The following is a 22,512-nucleotide window of genomic DNA, read 5'->3' as shown; positions in this document are numbered from 1 at the left end:
AGCCACCCAGGCGTCCCTGGAAAAAGGGTTCTGAGTGAGAATGCAGGAGACTTTGTCCTGGCTACACTGAGGACTTACTAGGTCTTGCTGGCCCAGCCCCTGAACTCCCCATGCCTGCTTTCCCACACAGAAGTAAAATGAGGGCAGCCCGGGTGGCTCAGCAGTTTAGCGCTGCCTTCCACCCAGGGGGTGATCCCGGGTCCCTCGTCGGGCTTCCTGCATGGGGCCTGCTTCTCCCTCTGCCTATGTCTCTGCCTCTCTCTCTAGTGTCTCTCATGAATAAATAAATAAAATCTTTAAAAAAAATTAAAATGAAAGTAGGCCTGGAGTGCCTGAATGGCTCGGTTGGCTAAGCAGCTGATTCTTGGTTTTGGCTCAGGTCATGATCTCAGGGTCGGGGCATCAAGTCCTGGATTAGGCTCCAGGCTCAGTGGGGAGTCTGCTTGAGATTCTCTCTCTCCCTCTCCCTCTGCCCCTCCCCCTGCTCATATTCTCACTCTCTAAAATCAATCTTTTTAAAAAAGGCTTGGTTTTGTCATAAATGAAAGGAGTCCAGTGACTTTTGAAACAGACTTTGGGAAAGAGCAGAGAAGACCTGCTTGGAATAGATTAGGTGAACTTTTCTTGAAAGTAGGGTTATGGGGCACCTGCCTGGCTCAGTCTGTTAAGTGTCTGCCTTCAGCTCAGCTCATGATCCCGGGGTCCTGGGACTGAGTCCTGAATCACACTCCCTGCTCAGTGGGAGCCTCCTTCTTCCTCTCCCTCTGCTGTTCCCTCTCTCAAATAAATAATAAAATCTTAGGGGAAAAAAAAAAAGAAAATAGGGTTATGACACTCCTAGACCTATGATTTCATTTTATAAATTTGAAAAGCGACCACTTGGGGCTAATTCCCCAAAATAAGAGTCAACTATAAATAATTTTTTAAAGTTTTATTAAATCATTTAGACTTGAAAGAAGTCACAATACTTAACACACTTAAGTGTGTCTGTACACCACCAACCCAAATGGATTGAGTTCAGAATTTTTATAAATAAAAAATAAACATATTTACAGTGAAAAATAAAAACATGTTAGCAAGTTAGATGATGAAACTGTTACCTATAATCAGTTTTGGGAAAGTACCAACCTACAGGATTACACATAAAACATTTAAGATTTCATTAGGTTTTTAAAAGTCCATAATTGAAGAAGTTAGTTGTAATATATGATTCATATCTTACTACAGCTTTTTACTTCCCCAAACCAGAACTTTTGGCCAATTTACACAAAAAGCTTCATTTTCCCTTTATTGGAGGTAAAAGTACAAAAAGCTCTTAAACTCTCCCTAGAACCATCTAAGGAATAAAGCTATGTAATGCTACAAATATCACTATAAAACTAGCTATGGACATAAACCATTATACAATTTGTGCTACTTGTCCTCCAAAATAGTGCAGGTTCCTCATTTACACACCAGGACAAAAATGGAGTCAGCTTTTTTGGAAATTAGTTTCAAAATCATCATCTTATCTCTAGAAAGCATATTTCTAGAACAATATAGTTACCACATGTAGAACTCTCTTCTGTACTATAAAAATATTTCCCTTTTAATTCTCTCTCTGTATTTTAGGGATTGTTTCTACCTTTCCAGGCAAAGGTGAGGGCTATAAAGCTTGGCAGCCATTTTCAAGAGACCAACGAAGAAGAAGGACAACACGTGATTTACTGATAGCCCTCTCCTGGAGTTTAGCAGTATAGAGTTGGCTCAAATTAGGTTATGCCCCCAAATCCAGTTTAAATATGACTTAGAAAAAGCAGTCCAAAGTAAAATTGAGCAAAGAACAGAATTTTCAAGTTCATAATTTTGGAAAGCCACATTCCTAAGAGGCTATTCTGTGCCACCCGATAGGGGTGCGAGCATACATTAAGGCTAATTGCTTGGCAAAGGGCTCCGGGAGTTGCTGGACTGTCTTGAATGCTTTGTTCCGGATGAGCTCATGGAGCGAGACCTCTGTCTGAGAACTGTTTTTCCCGGAAGCTCCAAGTCTTCAAATACAGCATTTTCAATGATGTTGGTGGCTTCAGGCCGTTCCATGGGGGATGGAGAAAGCATGTCTTGAACCATCACATGCTGAAATATAAAAATCATTTTATAACAAAGGGCCAGGTTTAGACCATGAAACAGTCTATGAAATCAGGAGTCAGAGAACTTTTTCTGTAAATATATTAAGTTTGCAGGCCAGTTTCTCATGCAAGTTCTCAACTTTGCAGTTAAAATACAAAAGCAGCCACAGATAATAAGTAAACAAATGGGTACGGGTGTGTCCCAATAAAACTTTATTACAAAATTAGACAGTAGACTGCATTTGGCCTGTGGGACATAGTTTGCTCACCCCTGCTCCAAATAGACACAGCCCATTTTGTGGTAATTGTCTGTTTTCTAACATATAATAAAGGGTCTTAAATCATATCCTTGAAATACAGACATAATCTGACTTTAAAAATAATTCCATCTTATAACGGCATGTGAATGTACAATTGTCTTAATAAAAATTTCAATTAAAAATAACCATGCCAGAGATCAGTACTTAATCCCTTTCCTCAGTTTTTTTTTTTTAAGTCCTTCTTAATGTAATCTTATTCTTATAAGCCACCTTGGAGGGATGCCTGGGTGGCTCAGTGGTTTAGCACCTGCCTTCAGCCCAGGGCATGATCTCAGGGTCCCAGAATCAAGTTCCACATCGGCCTCCCTGCATGGAGCCTGCTTCTCCGTCTGCCTGTGTCTCTGCCTCTCTCACACAGGCAGACGGAGAAGCAGGCTCCATGCAGGGAGCCCCATGTGGGACTCCATCCTGGTCTCCAGGATCATGCCCTGGGCTGAAGGCAGGCGCTAAACTGCTGAGCCACCCAGGCTGCCCTAAATGAATAAAATCTTAAAAAAAAAAAAAAAAGCCACCTTGGAAATTGATTCTTTGACTTTGCAAAATATTTAACAAAATAAATTTTAGTAAAACATATTTCATCTTAGCTTAGTGTATCTTTATATTATAAAGTCTCTTTTTAAAATATTTTATTTTATTTTATCTTTCAATGCAATCCTTCATTATGCTTACAATACTGACAAGTAAATTTAGATTTTTCCTAATTTGATAATTAACAGATAGTTTAATTTACTTCAACTTAATTATTTAAGAAAATTCAAGATATATCAATATGTAAATTTTTAAATGATGTGTTTGTGGGGATCCCTGGGTGGCGCAGCGGTTTGGCGCCTGCCTTTGGCCCAGGGCGCGATCCTGGAGATCCGGGATCGAATCCCACGTCGGGCTCCCAGTGCATGGAGCCTGCTTCTCCCTCTGCCTGTGTCTCTGCCTCTCTCTCTCTGTGTGTATGTGACTATCATAAATAAATAAAAATAAAAAAAAAATAAATAAATGATGTGTTTGTGGACCAAACATAGTACGGGATGAAAATAACAAAGGCAGTACAAAACAAACTTCAAAGATTCATTACACACAATTTTCACCATTAGGACCAGTTTAATTTCTACTTCCTATTCTTCTGAACCATTTTACTGTGTCACTCTGAGTGCTTGAACTCCAACACACATAATCAATGTGCCCCCCCCCCTTTAAACAAAGAAGCCAGTTTTTAAGTTCCCTCCCAAATTCACTAAAATAAATTAATGGCACAGTCACAGCAGCAGCTCTATTCCCTAGAGTGTGCTAGGAGTTCAGCCGTACTGAAGCGAGAGGATGCTACAGTGCACACACAGGAAATCACCCAGTGGGGAAAACAGAACACCCAGCTCAAGTTCCAGTCTGTGATTTTTAAGAAGTTGTTTCTCTCTACACCTTGGCTTCCTTGTCTGTAAAATGGGAAACTGATGAATTAATTGCTAAGAACCCTTTAGGTTCTAAATTTGATTCTAAGGAAAAGAAAAGAAAAGATTATAATTATACAAACCTCACGAGGATATTTCTGAGTAAATAGTGGCGGAAATTTGAGATTTCTTACATCAGTTAAGACCTAAAAAGAGAAAAGTGTTACTTGTTTTTAAATGTTTCAATACATGTTATTTATTTAATTATTTATTTTTTTAGATTTTATTTATTTATTCATGAAAGACACAGAGAGAGAGAGGCAGACACAGGCAGAGGGAGAAGCAGATAGAGGGAGAAGCAGGCTCTACGCAGGGAGCCCGACGTGGGACCTGATCCCGGGTCCCCAGGATCACGCCCTGGGCTGAAGGCAGCCAAACCTCTAAGCCACCAGGGTTGCCCCATGTTATTTATTTAAACATATTTTTTGATGCTCTACCGGAGTGACAAAGGGGAAAGGTTGAATATTAAACAGATGGAAAACTTATCAACAGCTTTTCTTGGCTTGATGATAATCTACACGTTAATGCTTCCTGACCACAGATGTACATGCCATCAAATTACTGAAATCTAGGAAACAACTCAGATATAATTATGTTTGAATTGTATATATTATACTGATACCTGAATTTAATGGAGAATGGACTGATTTGTGTAAAAAATAACTCATTTATGAGTACACATTTGTGACTTAAGTGGGTAACCTTTTCTATTAGTATCTAGCTAGCCTCTTTGTATATGATATGAAAGAGTACATTCTTTCTTCCTCTTCTTCTTTCTTTTTTTTAGTAATCTCTATGCCCAACATGGGGCTTGAACTCATGATCCCAAGATCAAGAGTCACCAGCCAGGTACTCCCTTCTTTTTTTTTTTTTTTTTGAGTGAAAGAAACCCACCAAACCCAAGTCGATTGTGCTAAATTCTGAGTATAAAACTAAGCTTTTTTAAAAAACAAAACAAAACAAAACTAAGCTTTTGAAATCTTACTGAAAAGTTTTCATATATAACTTTATGTTCCAGAAGAGACAATATTTAAAGCATATAAATATACATAATTGAGATTCTCAAAGAGAAGATACTGAGTCCATGTAAAAAGAATGAAATGTCATAAAAAGGAACAATCTTGGACATTTAAAAACTGGATTGTCAAAATACAAAATTAGGAAATTAGAATAACAAATTAAGGAACTCTTGCAAAGAACAGTATATGAAGAGACAAACAGATGGAAGGTAGGAGAAAAAATTAGGCATTTATAGGAGTAAGTCAGGAGTTCCAGAAAAAGAAAACAGAAAAAGTGGAGAAGAACTTATCAAAAACACAAGAAATTTACTAGAACTGAAGGAGTCCCATCTTGTTACTGAAGAAACCTACCAGTTTAAAAACATTCAATAGGAGAGCCCGGGCAGCTCAGTGGTATAGCGTCACCTTCAACCCAGGGCATGATCCTGGAGACCCGGCATCAAGTCCCACGTCAGGCTCCCTGCATGGAGCCTGCTTCTCCCTCTGCCTGTGTCTCTGCCTCTCTCTCTCTCTCTCTCTCTCTCTGTGTGTGTGTGTCTCTCATGAATAAATAAATAAAATCTTAAAAAACAAAAAACATAATAAATGAGAGGGAAAAAAGGATCAGTGTAAGGGCTAAATGTCATAACAGCACTGATAAAGGAAGAGCCCTAAGAGTTTCCAGAAAGGAAAATAAAACAGTTCCAAAGATCTCACGTCCAAGTGGCACCAGCTCTTCAGCAGCAGTGCTGGGACTATAAGGCAGTACCCTTAAGGTTCTGAGGGATATTATTTCCAATCTAGGATTAGAACCTGGCCAATTTATCAACAGGTTGAAGAATATAAAATATATTTTAGAAACCTGCAGATGCTAAAAATTTCTCTCATATGTTCTTTCTGAGGAATTTACTGCAGAATGTGCTCTAGCAAGGGGCAACATGAACTCTAGGAAACAAGGGATCCATGCCAGGAGCAGGAAGTATGTCCTGGGAAGACAACTTATGTCCTGGGAAGACAACTAGAAAGTAATCACTTCACACTGGAGGACAAAAGCTTTGGCAAGAAAAGACTCCAGGAAAGGAAAAAAACAAAACAAAAAAACCCCAGATATACAAGCTATACTGAAGCATGGGGGAAAACATTTTGGACATGTGACAGAACATGCTAAAAATTACAACAAAGGTTCATAGAAAACTCAGCAATTGAGAAAAGGAGATTCTGGAGAAAAAAAAAAAGTTGTATCAGAAAGAAAAGCAAGCCAGAGTACATTTGCTTTAGCACAGAATCATTTTCATGGTCAAGATAAATACTGACTTCATTTAACCAAATTTTTTTTGCACAACTACACTTTTTAGTCATTTTTTATTGAAAAGAAAATTCACTGTTTCAGTCACTTCAAAGTGCCCTATTCAGTGATTCTTATTCTATCCACAATGTTGTATAACCACCACCACTATCTCATTACAGAACATTTTCATCACCCTGAAAAGCAGCTTATTAAGCAGCCACTCTTCATCCCCTGGCAACCACTGATATACTTTGCCTCTGTAGGTTTGTATATTCTAGATATTTCATATAAATGGAGTCATACAATATGTGGCCTTTTGTGTGTGGCTTCTTTCACTTAGTGTAACATTTTCAAGGTTCATCTGTATCGTAGCGTGTGCCAGTATTTCATTTCTTTTCATGGCTGAGTAATATTCCATGGCACAGGCATACCACCTTTTGTTTTTCCTTTCATCAGCTGATTGACATTTGGGTTGTTTCTACTTGCTGGTTATTATGAAGATGCTACTATGAACACTTGTTTGTATATGGACCTATGTTTTCATTACTGTTGGGGAAATCCTAGGAGTGGGACTACTGAATCATGTGTGACTATGTTTGATTTTCTGAGTAACGGTTGAGTTGTTTTCCATACCAGCTGCACCATTTTACATTCCTGCTGGCAAAATATGGGACTTCCAGTTCTCTGCATCCTTGCCAACACTTATTTTCTGTTTTGTTTTGTTTATTACAGCTGTCCTAAATTCTGTAAAGTGTATCTCATTGTGGTTTTGATTTGGATTTCCCTAAAGAATAATAATGTTGTATTATTACATTTGTGTATCTTCTTTGGAGAAAGGTCTACTCAAAGCCTTTGCTCATTTTTTAATTGGGTTATTTGTCTTTTTGTTGAGTCATAATAGTTCTTTGTATGCTCTGGTTTACTAGAGTTTTACCAACTATATGGCTTACAAATATTTTCTCCCATTCTGTAGGTTGTATTTTTACTTACTTTCTTTTTTTTTTTTTAAAGGTTTTATTTATTTATTTATTTATTCATGAGACACACACACACAGAGGCAGAGACACAGGCAAAGGGAGAAGCAGGTTACCCTGCAGGGTGCCCAATGCGGGACTCAATCCCAGGATCACGACCTAAGCCAAAGGCAGATGGCTCAGCCACTGAGTCACCCAGATGCCCCTATTTTCCACTTTTTTTGAGCAGAGGGGGAACTTACCCTGACTCTCTCCATCTGAGTGCCGAATGGGTACAGCAATTCAAACAGAATGAGGCCTAAAGAAAAGATGTCCACTTTATGAGAGTAGTTGTTCCCATGAATCTGAAATACCATATAAGGAAGAAATATTAGAAAAAAATTAACAGAGATCATACAACTGATACTTTGGCATTTGTGAATCCCAAAGCTGACCTAGTCACTCCTTGGTTTACATATAAATGTATCGGTAAAAACGTGAGAAAAAAACAAAAACAAAAACGTGAGCAAAGAGTTAATAATCTCCGCAGCCTCTTTTCTTCAACTCACTACAGCAAGAGTAATTAAACTACTCAGCATTACAGAAGGAAAGCCCAGGTACTGCTCTGAGATATGCATCAGTAAAATAGGCCCCAAGAAACCTGGAGCCTTGCAATGCTAAAAAAGTTTGTGGGAGCCAGTAAAAGCTACTCAACTACCCCCGAGGTGAAGATTTTCAAAGCCAACACTATCTAAAGCAGATCTCTCATTTCTAATCATCTTAGACCTCACCCATTTTTATGAGAAAATCTTCATTACTCCAAACCACTAATCAACTGCGGTTAGCCCTCATTACAGCACTTAATTATGGACTACTTTGCATTCTTAGTTGTATTTTACGTGTGCATATTTCTTATTGTTCACAACTAGATTATAAAGTCCTGGAGGGAAGGAACTGCCTCTTTTGTGTTCCATCATCCGGCACTGGGCTAAGTATAGAGAGGGCCCTCAATAAAAACTTATTTGTTAAAATGAACAGACGAATTACAGCCCAACTACTCTATTAAAACAAAGCCTCATTCAAATTAAAAGTGACCTCCTGGGACTTAGAAGAACCCTTTTATTTGTGAAAATTACCCTAGGCACAGAACTTCATATTTGGCAAACGTTAGAAGAAGGGCTTCACTTTGAAACTGCTCCATAGAGGCATTTCTTTTCTTTTCTTTTTAAGGATTTTATTTACTTATTCATGACAGACCCAGAGAGAGAGAGAGAGAAACTTAGGCAGAGGGAGAAGCAGGCTCCATGCAGGGAGCCTGATGTGGGACTAGGTCCCTGGACTCTAGGATCATGCCCTGAGCGAAGGCAGACACTCAACCACTGAGCCACCTAGGCGTCCCCATAGAAGCATTTCTTAATGAGGGGACTCCAAGCCCTCCACCACCTCCTGTCTACACTGCAGTTGACATTCATCAACCTGGCTCCTTCCACCAGCCAGCCCACCTCTGCGTGCAGGGCGTATTAGATCGAAAGTTTCAATGAAAGTTTCAATGACCCCATCAGTGGCATAACCTTCCCCTTTTCCCCTTACCTTTATCTTATACTTGGGGTTTGGGAAGTGTTCAAAGACAGTATGTTCAAAAAGAGAGCTTACAGAGGTGCTGTGATAAGAACACACCTTCTACACTATTTGGAAAATATAAACTAACACACTTTCACGAAAAGCAACTCAGAAATAAACGATTCTGTTTAATAGTCCTCTTTACTCTTGTTGCCCAAAGACAGTGGAAAAGTGGACAGAGATTTGTACACTGGGATAGTTACACGGCAAAATCTTTAAGTAACTAAAATGTCCAAAATGTTGAATGAATTGTTTACCAGAATACTATAAACTATTCTCTAAAAACATTTAATAAGGTAGGAAATGCTTGATTTTAATATTTTATCCAAAATTTTATGGATGAGAATCCCACTTTGTTTTCCAAAATAAGATATGTATAAATACATGTTGTAAGGCGTGTGTGTGTGCGCACACACACATATATGGAAATATAACCACTGTTAATGTTTTAGAAAAGTAAGTGATTTTTATTTTTTCCTTACACATTCCTGTATTCCCTCTATAGAGAATAGATTCATATATAATGAAGGGGGGAAAAGTATTATTAAATACACTTAGAAAAAAAATGTAGTTTCATGAATACAAAGTGGTCTTTACAAAATATTTAAAAAATAAGGAATTAAGTTGAAAAACACAGGGGGGTAGGATATAACATACCCTCTGAAGGTTTAAATTGATTGCTTTATCACTGTGCAATACTAGAATGAACTATATTTCTTGGTAATTTCAACCAAGTAAAAATTAGCTGCTCTGTGCTCATTTTCTCCTAGTAGGATAAGAAAATTAAGAGCTTTGATAAAATATATTTTATTTTATTTTATTTTATTTTATTTATTTATGATAGTCACACAGATAGAGAGAGAGAGAGAGAGAGGCAGAGACACAGGCAGAGGGAGAAGCAGGCTCCATGCACCGGGAGCCCGACGTGGGACTCGATCCCGGGTCTCCAGGATCGCGCCCTGGGCCAAAGGCAGGCGCCAAACCGCTGCGCCACCCAGGGATCCCCGATAAAATATATTTTAAAACAATGTTTTAGTACAGCTTCTGAAGTTTGAGTAAGACAATTCTTAACCAACTGAGCCACCCAGGCACCCTCTTGAGAGACTTTTAAAGGGACATTTTATAAAGTGACAATTTCTATATTTAAGAATGTAAAGTTTAAGAATGTAGAAGAATAGAGAAGAATAAGGAAATTATTAAGAGAATTATGGCTGTCCATTTTTAACTACCATATTTTCACTATTGTGTATTGTCTATGGCAACATTTCCCTAGCTATCCTTGTTTTTTAGTATCATCAACAACAACATAGTATCACTTATCAACATAGTACCACTTATAATGAATCTCTTCCTTTCTCAGAATGGCAACTCTTTCCTCCAACAAACACATACCCACATGTGTGCACATGCACACATGTCAGCCACAAGCCATGATCCAGTCAACACAGCAGTGTGTGGGGTGGCCAAGATCACCTAGTGTTTATGTTCTCACTGACATTCACATTCATTCATCCACCAAACATTTCTGCACACCTGCTGAATTCTAGTACCATTGCAGGTGTTGGGAATAAAGTAAAACAATAGAAAAAGCAAGGTCTCCCTTCTTTCAGAGTGTTAAAAATGCTTACTGAATTTTGATGTTCCATCATAGACAAATACCCACAATTACCTGAAAATGTTATTAAATATTCCTCTCTTTCCAATCATCTATCTGAGTGATGTCAGATTGTCTTCATTTATTTTAGCCAAAATAACAGAGCAACAGATTAAATACAAAAGCAGATATGAGACTCCAGCTCATTTTGTTGTTGTTTTAAGTAGACTTATACCCAGTGTGGACCCAACATAGGGCTTGGACTCATGGCCTGAGATCAAGAACAGAGCTGATAATCAGAGTCGGATGCTTAACCAACTGAGACACCCAGGCCTCCAGAGAATCTAGCTTTTTTATATATATATATATAAATTTATTTTTTATTGGAGTTCAATTTGCCAACATATAGAATAACACCCAGTGCTCATCCCATCAAGTGCCCCCCTCAGTGCCCGTCACCCCCACCCCCTGCCCACCTCCCCTTCCACCACCCCTAGTTTGTTTCCCAGAGTTAGGAGTCTCTCATGTTCTGTCTCCCGCTCTGATATTTGCCACTCATTTTTTCTCCTTTCCCCTTTATTCCCTTTCACTATTTTTTATATTCCCCAAATGAATGAGACCATATAATGTTTGTCTTTCTCCGACTGACTTATTTCACTCAGCATAATTCCCTCCAGTTCCATCCATGTCAAAGCAAATGGTGGGTATTTGTCGTTTCTAATGGCTGAGTAATATTCCATTGTATACACAGACCACAACTTCTTTATCCACTCATCTTTCGATGGACACTGAGGCTCCTTCCACAGTTTGGCTATTGTGGACATTGGAATCTAGCTTTTTTTAAGTCAGATATTAAAGAGATCTGCAAAAATCTTTTTTTTTTAAAGATTTTATTTATTTATTCATGAGAAATACACAGAGAGAAAGAGAGGCAGAGACACAGGCAGAGAGAGAAGCAGGCTCCATGCAGGGAGCTTGATGTGGGACTCGATCCAGGGTCTCCAGGATCATGCCCTGGGCTGCAGGTGGCGCTAAACCGCTGAGCCACCGGGGCTGCCCAGATCTGCAAAAATCTAAATAAATGTCACTCTTCTTGCTAATTTGTTTTTTGTTTTACAGAATATTTATTTTTCATAAAAATACTTTTAAGATGTGATAGGTTTAATATTGCTAGTTTTAATAAATAACATTTTTATAAATTTCTCAATTTTATCCTCTAATATAGAAAATATCGATAGATAAAATCCAATAAGAAAAACTCTTAAAGGACAACTGGGTGGCTCAGCAATTGAGCTTCTGCCTTCAGCTCAGCACATAATTCTGGAGTTCCAGGATTGAGTCCTGCATCGGGCTCCTGCATTGAGCCTGCTTCTCCTCCTTCTGCCTATGTCTCTGCCTCTCTCTATGTGTGTCTCTCATGAATAAATAAATAAAATCTTTTTAAAAATTAAATTAAAGAAAAAAGAAAAACTCTTGGGTTTTTAATCATGTTTACAAGTATAAACAGGTACTGAGACCAAAAAGTTTGAGAACCACTGATGTAGAAGCATATATAAGCTTGTGAGTATCATTAGCTGGACTGGGCATGCTTCTCCGATGATCCCAAAATGCCCTGTTCCCACCACTCTTCCAGGCTGTGTCCTGTTCACAGTGCTTTTCCTTTGGTGACTAAGCATTCCACAAGGCAATAAATCCCAGCCCATCTATCTCTATTTTCTGCCATGGTACATTCTAGAAGTTGCTTGTGAATTACCAGAACGAGCAGCTAAGGACAGTACTTCTGGCTCTAGCTGGTTCTGAAACAAGTTTCTACACAGCTTACACAAGAAGAACTGGAGTGACATTTGGGAGAGAGGCATTCAAAGTCTTTTTCTAAATTTCTGGTTACTATCAGGTTCTTTTTTTTTTTTTTTTAAGATTTTATTTATTTATTCATTAGAGACAGAGAGAGAGAGAGAGAGAGGCAGAGACATAGGCAGAGGGAGAGGCAGGCTCCCCTCTGGGAGCCTGATATGGGACTTGATCCCTGAATTCCAGGATCACTCCAAGATGAAAGCAGAGCTTAACTGCTGAGCCATCCAGGTATCCCATATCAGGTTCTGATTCAGGGGTGAGCACATGTTTTATGCCTAGTGTTTTTCTTAAGCCAGCCCCAACTCAGGTTGCAGAAATTGCACCTTATCTCTGCTGCCTGTGAACACTATTACCAGTTTTCATAATTTTCAGATTTTATTTTATTGGGTATTTTAAAAAGAATGTGGATAGAGATTCATGGGGCACAACTAGCTTGCAGCCATGCTAACTAAAAATCCATTTTTAATTCTTTTTTTTTTTCCATTTTTAATTCAGAAGGAAAAGGAAAAACTTGCCTGTTCTGGGCTCATATACAGTTTGGTCCCCACTTGTCCTGTATGTCTGGCATACGCTGGCATTGGGGTCAGAACCGTCTGCTCTTCTTCATCCTGGTCCATTGCAGTCACTAATCCAAAGTCTCCAACCTTGACCACATCATCCACTGTAAAGAATATATTGGAAGGCTGGAAAAAAGCAGACAAAAAGTATGATTAAGTGTGTATGGAGAAGTAGAGAAAGTGAAGAGAGATTTATTTATTTATTTATCTATTTATGACTTATATTTGAGAGAGAGACAGAGCATGAGCATGAGCAGAGGGGAGGAGGCAGAGGGAGAGAGAAGCGGACTCCCCATGGAGCAGGGAGCCCAACATAGGACTTGATCCCAGGACCCTGGAGCCTAACACAGACCAGACACTTAACTGACTGACCACCCAGGTGCCTGTGAAGAGAGTAATTTAAATGACTATAGAAGATAAATACAAGAAACTAGGTACTCTCAAGCATTAAACAGTAATATGAAAATAAAAGCAATCCTTTCGATGCTAAGCAAGTACCTCTGAGTAAGGAAAAGGGAAGGGTAGCAAAAGTAGTGAGTATTTATTGAACATCTATTTAAATTCTTAGAGGTTCACATTCTCTAGGGCCCAGTCCTCAATCTCAGTATTCTATATAATCTCCTTTGGCTAGCTTTTTATGTTTAAGACTTAAGCCATGATAATAATAGTAGTAATACCAGCAAATGCATATATAGCACTGGTAATGCACCAGGAGCTGTTCTAAGCAGTTTACTACTATTAATTCATGTAATGCTTAACAACCCTATTAGTCCTCTTAGACCCTCATTTTAGGATATGAAAACTCATGCCGAGAAGTTAAGTGCCCAAGGTTTTCCTCCTAGCAAGTGGTGGAGCAGAGATTCAAATCCAAGCAGTCTGGCTCCATAAGAAAAAGACTTCTGGTTCACTGCCACATGACCAGCATTCGGTACAGTCCATACCCTATGGTAGCTAATCACTTCTATTTGATGAATGAATGAAACAGACTGACCTTTCATTTGTGTCTGAGCGGGGGAAGTAGGCTACAGAGGAGAATAAGAGCTCTTCACTAGCACTTCTTCTAATAGGTGCTACCTCTTCTAATACCCATATGCTCCCATTTACTCCCAGACCGGTCTTGAGTTCTAAACTCTGATATGTAACTGTTTATAGGACATATCCAACCAGATGTCTCATAGGCTCCTCAAACTTCCCTGTGTGAAATATATCATCCTTCCTTTAGCACATTCTCTAATTCCAGCTAACATAATCAAAATTCAGAGCCCTGAAAACAAGGAAAAAGGAAGCCATTTAGTTCATGAAACTGAATTGCACTGGGCTTCAAATACTGCAGGACAATTAACATTTTATTCCTGAACTTCAAAATATGATTCTACAGTGTTGACTTTCAAACAATTAAATTATTGCATATAACCAAAGTCTATAGTAATAACCTCCTGCTCTCCCACAAATGACCTTATGTGAGAGACAATGCAGACTGTGATGCCTTAAATTTCATGTTTCCTCCTCCTGTCTCCTACCTTCTAGTGTCCATTGTTATTTACTAAACACTATAATAGACTTTTTTGGGGAAGAGGGGTTTCCCAGTATCTATCCCCTGTGCTTCCACCAGAAATACCATGACTTGATTTTGGGAACTCCCTTTTTCCCAAATGTGCAGCAATGCCGTGGTTCAGGTGGAAGCTATTCTGAGGTTACACCCAGAGGTTATATAAATCAATCAGCAGGACTCCATCTCCTGGCCAGGAAACTGACTTAGGGATGGATATGTGTCTTTGGCTTATCAATTAGAAGGAAACCAAGGACTTCTGATCAATACTGGGGAAAAGAGATACTTTTCTCTCATGCCCTATCCAACCACCTCTAAAGATTTATATAACATGTAGTCCTGAGAATTGCTGGCTGCTATCCTGGGACAGTAAAGGGAGAGCATGCCTGAAAATGGAAAAAGAAATGGCAATGGGACACAGGCAGGTTCTGGCTGCATCACTTGAACCTAGATAAAGCTTTACCTGAATCTTGGACAGTTCAACTACATGGGCCAATAAACTTCTTTTTGGCTGCAGACAAAAAGACTATTCAAAACAAAATGATAAGAGAATATAGAATGTGCCAGGCACTGTACTAAGGATGTAACAGCTGAACAAAACAGACAGGAAACCAAAGGATAAATGATAAAATTGTGATGAGAATTTAAATGAGAAATACCAGGCTATATGGGGCCAAGATGTATTTACGGAGCTGGGAAAAGCCCAGCATGAAGCCTAGCTAGAGTGAAGAGAAGAGACTGGAAATAAGTCTGGAAAATCAGGGTGCTGGAGAGTGCCAATGACAAAAACAAATGTGGGGATGGTCCGAAGGTTAAACATGGAACTCAAAGACATGGGTCAGAGTGAACAGAATGTAGAGCTATTTAAACTGGGAATAGAGGGATCCCTGGGTGGCTCAGCGGTTTAGCCTGCCTTCGGCCCCGGGCATGATCCTGGAGTCCCGGGATTGAGTCCCACGTCACGTTCCCTGCGTGGAGCCTGCTTCTACCTCTGCCTATGTCTTTGCATCTCTCTCTCTCTCTCTCTGTGTCTCTCATGAATAAAAAAGTAAAATCCTTAAAAATAAATAAACTGGGAATAGAAATTTTGGAGGTAATTTTTTTGGCACCCTAGAATTCCTTAAAAACAATGTACCTTTACAAAGGAATAAACTTTTTGATTTCTAGAAAAACTAAGGGGAAATGTATTTTCTTCCTGGAATTTTTTGGTGCACAGACAAGCATGGAAAGAAATCTTTAGACAACACTGTAGCATTTAACAACTCTTCACTAATATCTCATTAACATTATAAAATCAGCAGAAGAGTACTCATTATTAGTGACAACATAATTATATTGCCTTTCTTTTTTTTATACATTGCCCTTCAACATAGCATCTTGTGTGTATAGTAAGTAGTAAGTACAAAAGGAATGTGTATACCACTTAATTGTTTCTCACCAAATGATAAATGTTTATTATATTCAAATAGCCAACACTCTCTCAAGTTAGGGGTATCTATCTGGCTTCCTGGAAGTTGGTTGTCTTCTCCTTTCCAACCAAAAGAAAATAATGTCTGAACTATTCATTCAGTGCAGAATAATTCCTGTGAGTCTGTTTGGGTCCATATCGAAATCACTGAAGCACAGTGATAATATATAATTCAATAACAATTACTTGGGAAAATAGGAACTAATTCTAATTCTTGTCTCCCTTTATTCCAAACTCTTAAGATATATTCAAGGATTAAAACACATACTGCCAATAGGAGTAGAAAATAACTTGTCCAAGTAGCTACTTTGGTGCCTAAAACAAAAGTTTTTGGTTACATGACAGAAAACTGAAAATACTTCAATAATTGAAGCTACTTCCATCAGAAAAGTGCTTATATATTCACGACACTTACTGATGATCACTCTGAGCATATGAAATACAGCAGAGAGTTTCATATAGTTATTTCAGAAACACATATCTAGGAAATATTGAGGATTTCATGTAAGAATCTTATATAATTTAGCATAACACACAAAAAAATTTAGCATAACACATTGGTACAATATTCAATATCATACTTAATGAAAACAGAATCAAAGGCTTTAGAACTGCAAAAAATAACCTGGCTAACTATTTGCTTTCTTTCTCCATCTGGTTTCTCTCTGTCCTTCCCCAAAGCCTAAATGGCTTAGGAATAGGGGCAAAAAACCTGGAGACGTGCCCCAACTCGGAGCTGGCTAATGAAGGAAACTATGTCTCTCTTTCCACTTGGGTCCCTTTTCACCATGCTACCTTGGGGCTTTCAGGAACTTACATCAGAGTTACCCAAAGCCTTAGGAAAACAGGATAGATCTTTTCATGGTAGATTTGTCTTTTTCAGTAGGAGGACTGGGAGTAGGGAGCCCAATGCGGGACTCGATCCTGGGACCCCCGGATCACGCCCTGAGCCAAAGGCAGACACTCAACCACGGAGCCACCCAGGCGACCTTCCCTGAAGTTTTCAAAATACAAGACTTCTTTCTCTGGCAGGTTCCTCAGGCTACTTCCCCAGGCCTCTCCTCCCCTATCTGATACCTTTCATGTCCTTTGCCCTTAAGGGCATTTCAGTTAAAAACTGACAAATCCTGAAAGTACTGTTTTCAATCACACAAAATCAGACTGAAACCCAGGGCTGATGTTCCATGAATACAGACCTTGAGATCCCTGTGCATGAGCCCTTTACTGTGCAAAAACTCTACTGCCTCTGCGATCTGTAGGAAGATGTGCAGGCACACGCTCCTCTCTCGCTCCTCTATGGTACACCGGCTGTTCATCCAGTCTTTGAGGTTTTCCTTTCTGCAGAGCTGCATCTGGATGTAAAGATATACATTCGGGGAACTGGGCTGGAGTTTTTCTGCAGTGTTTTTGCTGAGATCTAAACTTAAAGTGGTCGGTCTTGGAGGAGAAACAGAGAAAGTAGGTTCAGAAGAAGATTTGCTACTGGAATGCTTGAAAGCAGTTTGTTTATTAGCACAATGGTTGCCAATATGCAGTCGCTTAGTTTTGAGCTCTTCTTTGCTGGATGCGTTATCACAGCCGGAATCTTCAAACACTATGGAAGAGGATGTTCTCTCCCTTGACCTTTCATAAGGAGAAGCTCCAGAAGGACAAAGTTCAGAGGAGTGCCCATTGACATTGCCATCCAGAGTACCATCTTCTATATCACAGTCCGTGACACAGCTGTCCTGGAGGTTGCATGCTGCATCCACTGACTCACTGGTATCTCCATGGTCTGTTCCCGAAAATTCTAGTGGAGAGAACTGGCTTTCAGAGGAACTTGTCTGGCCACAGGAAATCCCTACTGAAAAAGACCTCCTTTGTGAAGAAGGAGCTATGATTTCAATATGTTCCTTTGTAGAGAAAGGATCCATTCTGCGTATTTTAACTGATGGTGCGTCCATTGGACTAGGAGAGCTGAGTGGCCAGTCTGTGCTACAAGTGGGACAGATACAAAGGCAAGAGAGGGAATTTGTGATTAACTGATCTGAACTACAATCTTTATTCTAAAAGCTTTATCTATAAGAAAGCCAGTTATCAAATGACAAACACACAGATTAAATAAAAACTTGCTATATGAGACAAAGAACATCATGTCCCATTCATTTCTTTCAAAAAATTTAAATTGGAAAGCTTAATTTTATAGCTGAAACAGTTACCTGGGATTGTCATGCCAGAGCAGCCAGGGCCTTTGTGCAAAACACAAAGCACTGAGGGACCACCAAGGTCAGGATTCTTCAGTGGCCACAATTCTGAACCCCTAGTCTGAATTAGGGCAGCAGCTCACAGTGCCTTGACCATGGGGCCACCTCACTTGGTCCTTCCGTGGTTTGGCTACTGACTGCATCTATAAATTTTGCCTTAACAAGTTACTTCATGTGGATGTAGGGCTATATTTGGTACTTTTAGGCAGGAATTTTACTGCCAACTATTTGGTAAACAGTCTATACACAGCTTGCTTTCTCTTTGTTCTTATTTAGTCATTTTTAAAAGAGCCTTCTTTCCTATTGCAGAGCATATGTAATATGAGAATTATCTTCATGTTGTTTAAGTATTTTTAACTGCCAATAGCTTTAAACTAGTTTAATAGTTTCAAAGGAGTTGTAAATTTTTAACTACTGAGAAACTAAAAATCTAAAATAAAAATGGTGACAAAAATAGACAATATCTCTTAATGAGAAAAGCCACTGTACTGTAAATCCCTTAGTGACTTATAATTCATAGAGCCCTATCTAAAAATTATTTTTAAAATTCATGTTCTTAAAAAATAAACTTTTCAATTAATAAGTGACTAGAGAACATTTTAAAAGATGATGACAGAGAATAGCATTTTTTCCTAAAACAAACAAAACTCCTCTCTAGTTACGGAAATTTTATTCACAGAAGCAAAAAAACTAGCCTAAGAGAAAGTACTAGTTTTTAAGTCTATGACTAGCCAAGTTACCTTTCATCTTTTACCCAAATTTCATCCATTTTTTCTTGCCACTTCTCTGGTGGTGCTTCCAACCAAGCATTGAAATATCTAACAATCCCTGGATGGTCAAGCTTGGCTAAAGCTTTAACTTCTCGCATTACCTTTTCCCGAGCCAACTCTCTGAAAGAAAGAAGACAACACTGAAGGTTGCTCTTACCTGAAAAAAGTCATCATATCTAACAGTGAGAAGTAAGAAAATAAAACTCTCTCTTGAATCTAAAAGCCACATAGCAGGTTTTGCAGTTTAAAAGATACCCATGTATTTTAGGATTTTCTTTTCCTTCTAGAAAGAAGTGCTATGAACACATTACCTCATTCAAATAAAGCTTTCTTGGGTGACTAAAAATGAATGACTATAGACCATTAAAGATTATTGCTTAATGTCTGTTAAATCTATAGGACAATGAATAGGTATAAATGAAGTATTCAGAAAAGAGCTCAGGATGGCAGCTTAGGAGGATGGGGAATGACCATACTGGTATAAACATAATTGGCACATATTGCAATCCAAAAAACCTATATTAGAATGTTTGTTTTTTTAAAACAAGTCTCAAATACCGAATATCACAGGCAATGCAGTTTAATTAGAAAATAATTTGGATTTGATTTTCTGCTTTGATAGCTTTTCTGGTAGAACTAATCGTACATTTCTAGGCCTCCCACTATCACTGAAGCAACATCATAAATACAAGTTACATCCTCCTCCCTCTCCAGGAGATGGTCAGCTACTTCCACTTTGCCCTCTGCGCTTGGCTGTTGGTCAATGCCCCCACTCTCCCAATCTAAGAATTCTTGGATTTTTGAATTCTTTAACTTCTAGGTGCCCACATTCAGTATCCAAGTCCTATCAGCTGCTCCTTTTCAATTCATTATACTCATTCCTTTCTCACCCATCCCCACTTCTCCTCACAAATGTTCTGTATCTTGGGACTAACCTTCTGGAAAAAAATAAAAAATCTAACATTCTTGTCTCTGACCCTTTGCTCATGTCAGCCATCCATACACACCACCTCCAGAGCTACCCTCACTTTGATCACATCATTGCTCTTCTCAAAGACCTGACTGTCTACAAAATAAAATCTGAACTCCCTTGCTTGGCATTTAAGGCTCTGTAACTCTTCTCCTCCATACTCCCCTACCCTTATCCTTTATTTCACCCATGTCAGAACACATATCGTGCTCTACACCACCTCCAAGTGTTTTGCCTAGAGCCTTTCTTAGGCCATTTCACATAGTCGGCCATCCCTTCCTTCCACATCTGTCTACTACGCAACAGGCTACTTTTGCATACCCAGAACAAATATCACCACCTCCATAAAGTTTGTCTTCCTTGATTTCAGTTACATCTGTACTTTTTTCATGAGAAGCTATTCACTAATCTGTCACCAGGTCACAACCTTCCTCGCATTGTAGTTATTTGAGTATATATGCAAAAGCCTCAGACTTTTTGGTTCTTGGGGTAGAAGCTTTGCTTAATTTCATATCCTATGTGGTGCCTTGCACATATGAATATTTAAACTACTCAAAAATTATATACCAAGGAAAATAATTAGTTCCATAGTACACAAATCCCTCCTAGTCCTGTGTCCCTAACTGTTGGACAGAATGTTTAACTACTAATTAGAAGGACAATACAGCAATTAGTGCACATTTAATCAAGAATCAACAGGAGCTTTCCAAAATAGATGGAAAAGAAGGCATTATTCAAAGCCCATCATCTTAAGCATAACACTGTTCTGAGTCAGAAATGCTACTTCTAGCTCTATCCTATGGAAACAGATGTGGTAAAAAATTTATATAAAAGATGGACATGGGACTTCTGAGTGGCTCAGTGGGTTAAGCATCTGCCTTTGGCTCAGGTCATGATCCCAGGATCCTGGGATTGAGTCCCATATCAGGCTGCCTACTCGAGGGGAACCTGCTTCTGCTTCTCCCTTGCCCTCTCCTCCTCCTCCTTCCCAATTGTGCTCTCTCTCTCTCTCTGTCAAGTGAATAAACAAAACCTTTTTTTTTTTTTAATTTGGACACTGCAAAGTTGTTTTTAACTGCAACAAATTTGAAACCCAAATGTTTAACAAAAAGAAATAGTTAAAATATTTCACATGTATCAATTGTAGTGTTATCTACACTACATTTATCTATGCCATAAAATACTTTAAGTTTATTTTAGCATTTTAATAAAATATTCTTAAAAACATGGAAAATGCCAAGGATACAATAAAGGAAGCAATAGATACAACTGTACTGTAATGGTAAGTATGCTACTAACTGGATGAATTTATGATCAGATAAAAAATTATCAAGGGGAAAACCCTAACATGGTAACAGTGAGGATTATCAGGAAGAGAAGACACAGATAATTTTTGTTTTAATACTTTTCCCTTAAAATAAAATAAAAAAAAGGGCGGGGGGATCCCTGGGTGGCGCAGCGGTTTGGCACCTGCCTTTGGCCCAGGGCGCAATCCTGGAGACCCGGGATCGAATCCCACGTCGGGCTCCGGATGCATGGAGCCTGCTTCTCCCTCTGCCTGTGTCTCTGCCTCTCTGTCTCTGTGACTATCATAAATTAAAATAAAAAATAAAAAAAAATAAAAAATAAAACTTTTCCCTTTTCCACAATAAACAGATTATTTTTAAATGGTGTTATGTAGTAAATATGATAGTCATCATAATTCACTGTGGAAAAGTCCTGATTAAGAATCAAAAACAAGGGCAGATTTTTTTTTAAGTTGAGGCAAAGCAATCTAAAGAGATCACCCCTTTTAGGACAGCTGGTTACCTGGTGGCACTTAGAGGCTAAGATTCGGGAGGTTGAAAACTATTTTTGGAGTATAGCAAGAAGGACATATTGCCTAAGGGATGAGCAAGATGGTGCTAGGTCCAAGCCCACTAACAATGCCTTCCCTTACCTGTTGGGGAGGCGGATTCTCTTGATAGCATAATTGCAGTCATCTACTTTGTTTTTGGCTTCAAAGACTACTCCAAACCCGCCACGACCCATACACTGAACTGGTTCAAAATCTGTCAGATAGCTTAAAAAAAAAAAAAAAAAAGGAAAATTTAATAATTTATGATTTGCACACTCATATTAATTTAATAGTTGGCTCAGCTGATTAAAGCATGGAGTTAGGAGGAGAGGCAATTGATCCCAATCTTCCATGGGCCAATTACCTTCACAGAGAATGAAGAACAATAATCTATACCCCTAAAAATAGCTAGTAAAGGCACTTTGGTACAAATTCACATCTCCCCAACTATAAAGCTCATGAAACTCACATGCTATTCCTACAGGGGCAACTGAATTACTGTCCTAAAGAAAATAAATGTATCTTCTGAAAAAAGAGATATCTTATGTATGATTTAGATTCTATAAAATATAAGTATCATCTTGCCTAAGATCCTAAGTGACAAATGATGAAGTTGGGACTTGAACCCAGAGCGCAGGTTCTTCATAATGCCTACAATATAGCAGGCCTTCAGTAAACATTAGCTATTATTATTATAGAGCTTCCTGTCTTTGAAAAACAATCAGTTGTACTCTCCATATTGAATAAAATTAAATCTAATTCAATTTCAGAGTACACAACACATATTCTGGTTCTCTTCTCAAAGGCCTTATAGATGTATGTTTACTCACTTTACCCTACTCCTCTTGTCTTTACCTAACTCTTCCTTATTCATAATTTACAGTTCAATGAAAATGTAACCTCATTTATAATGCCTTCTGGAATCATCGCAACCAGACTGAGTGACT

At 38.7% G+C, this 22,512-nt stretch overlaps 1 protein-coding gene across 1 annotated transcript in view; it reads right to left on the bottom strand.

Annotated features, from left to right (window-relative positions):
- Positions 1-916: 916 nt before the first annotated feature.
- Positions 917-22,512, bottom strand: part of EIF2AK3 (eukaryotic translation initiation factor 2 alpha kinase 3) — a 65,234-nt gene continuing 43,638 nt past the window's right edge. Inside the window, exons 11-17 of the mRNA XM_055327555.1 lie at positions 21,668-21,790; positions 18,729-18,878; positions 16,942-17,719; positions 12,687-12,854; positions 7,367-7,468; positions 3,948-4,010; positions 917-2,112 (exon numbers count right to left, since the gene is read on the bottom strand). Of these exons, the coding sequence (XP_055183530.1) occupies positions 1,912-2,112; positions 3,948-4,010; positions 7,367-7,468; positions 12,687-12,854; positions 16,942-17,719; positions 18,729-18,878; positions 21,668-21,790 (1,585 nt within the window). The 3' untranslated portion in view covers positions 917-1,911. The remainder of the gene's footprint in view (positions 2,113-3,947; positions 4,011-7,366; positions 7,469-12,686; positions 12,855-16,941; positions 17,720-18,728; positions 18,879-21,667; positions 21,791-22,512) is intronic.

The sequence above is a fragment of the Nyctereutes procyonoides genome, unplaced genomic scaffold (assembly GCF_905146905.1).
Source record: "Nyctereutes procyonoides isolate TBG_1078 unplaced genomic scaffold, NYPRO_anot_genome, whole genome shotgun sequence".
NCBI lineage: Eukaryota > Metazoa > Chordata > Mammalia > Carnivora > Canidae > Nyctereutes > Nyctereutes procyonoides.
The sequence above is the reverse complement of the archived record's forward strand: the minus strand, read 5'-3'. Positions and strand labels throughout refer to the sequence as shown.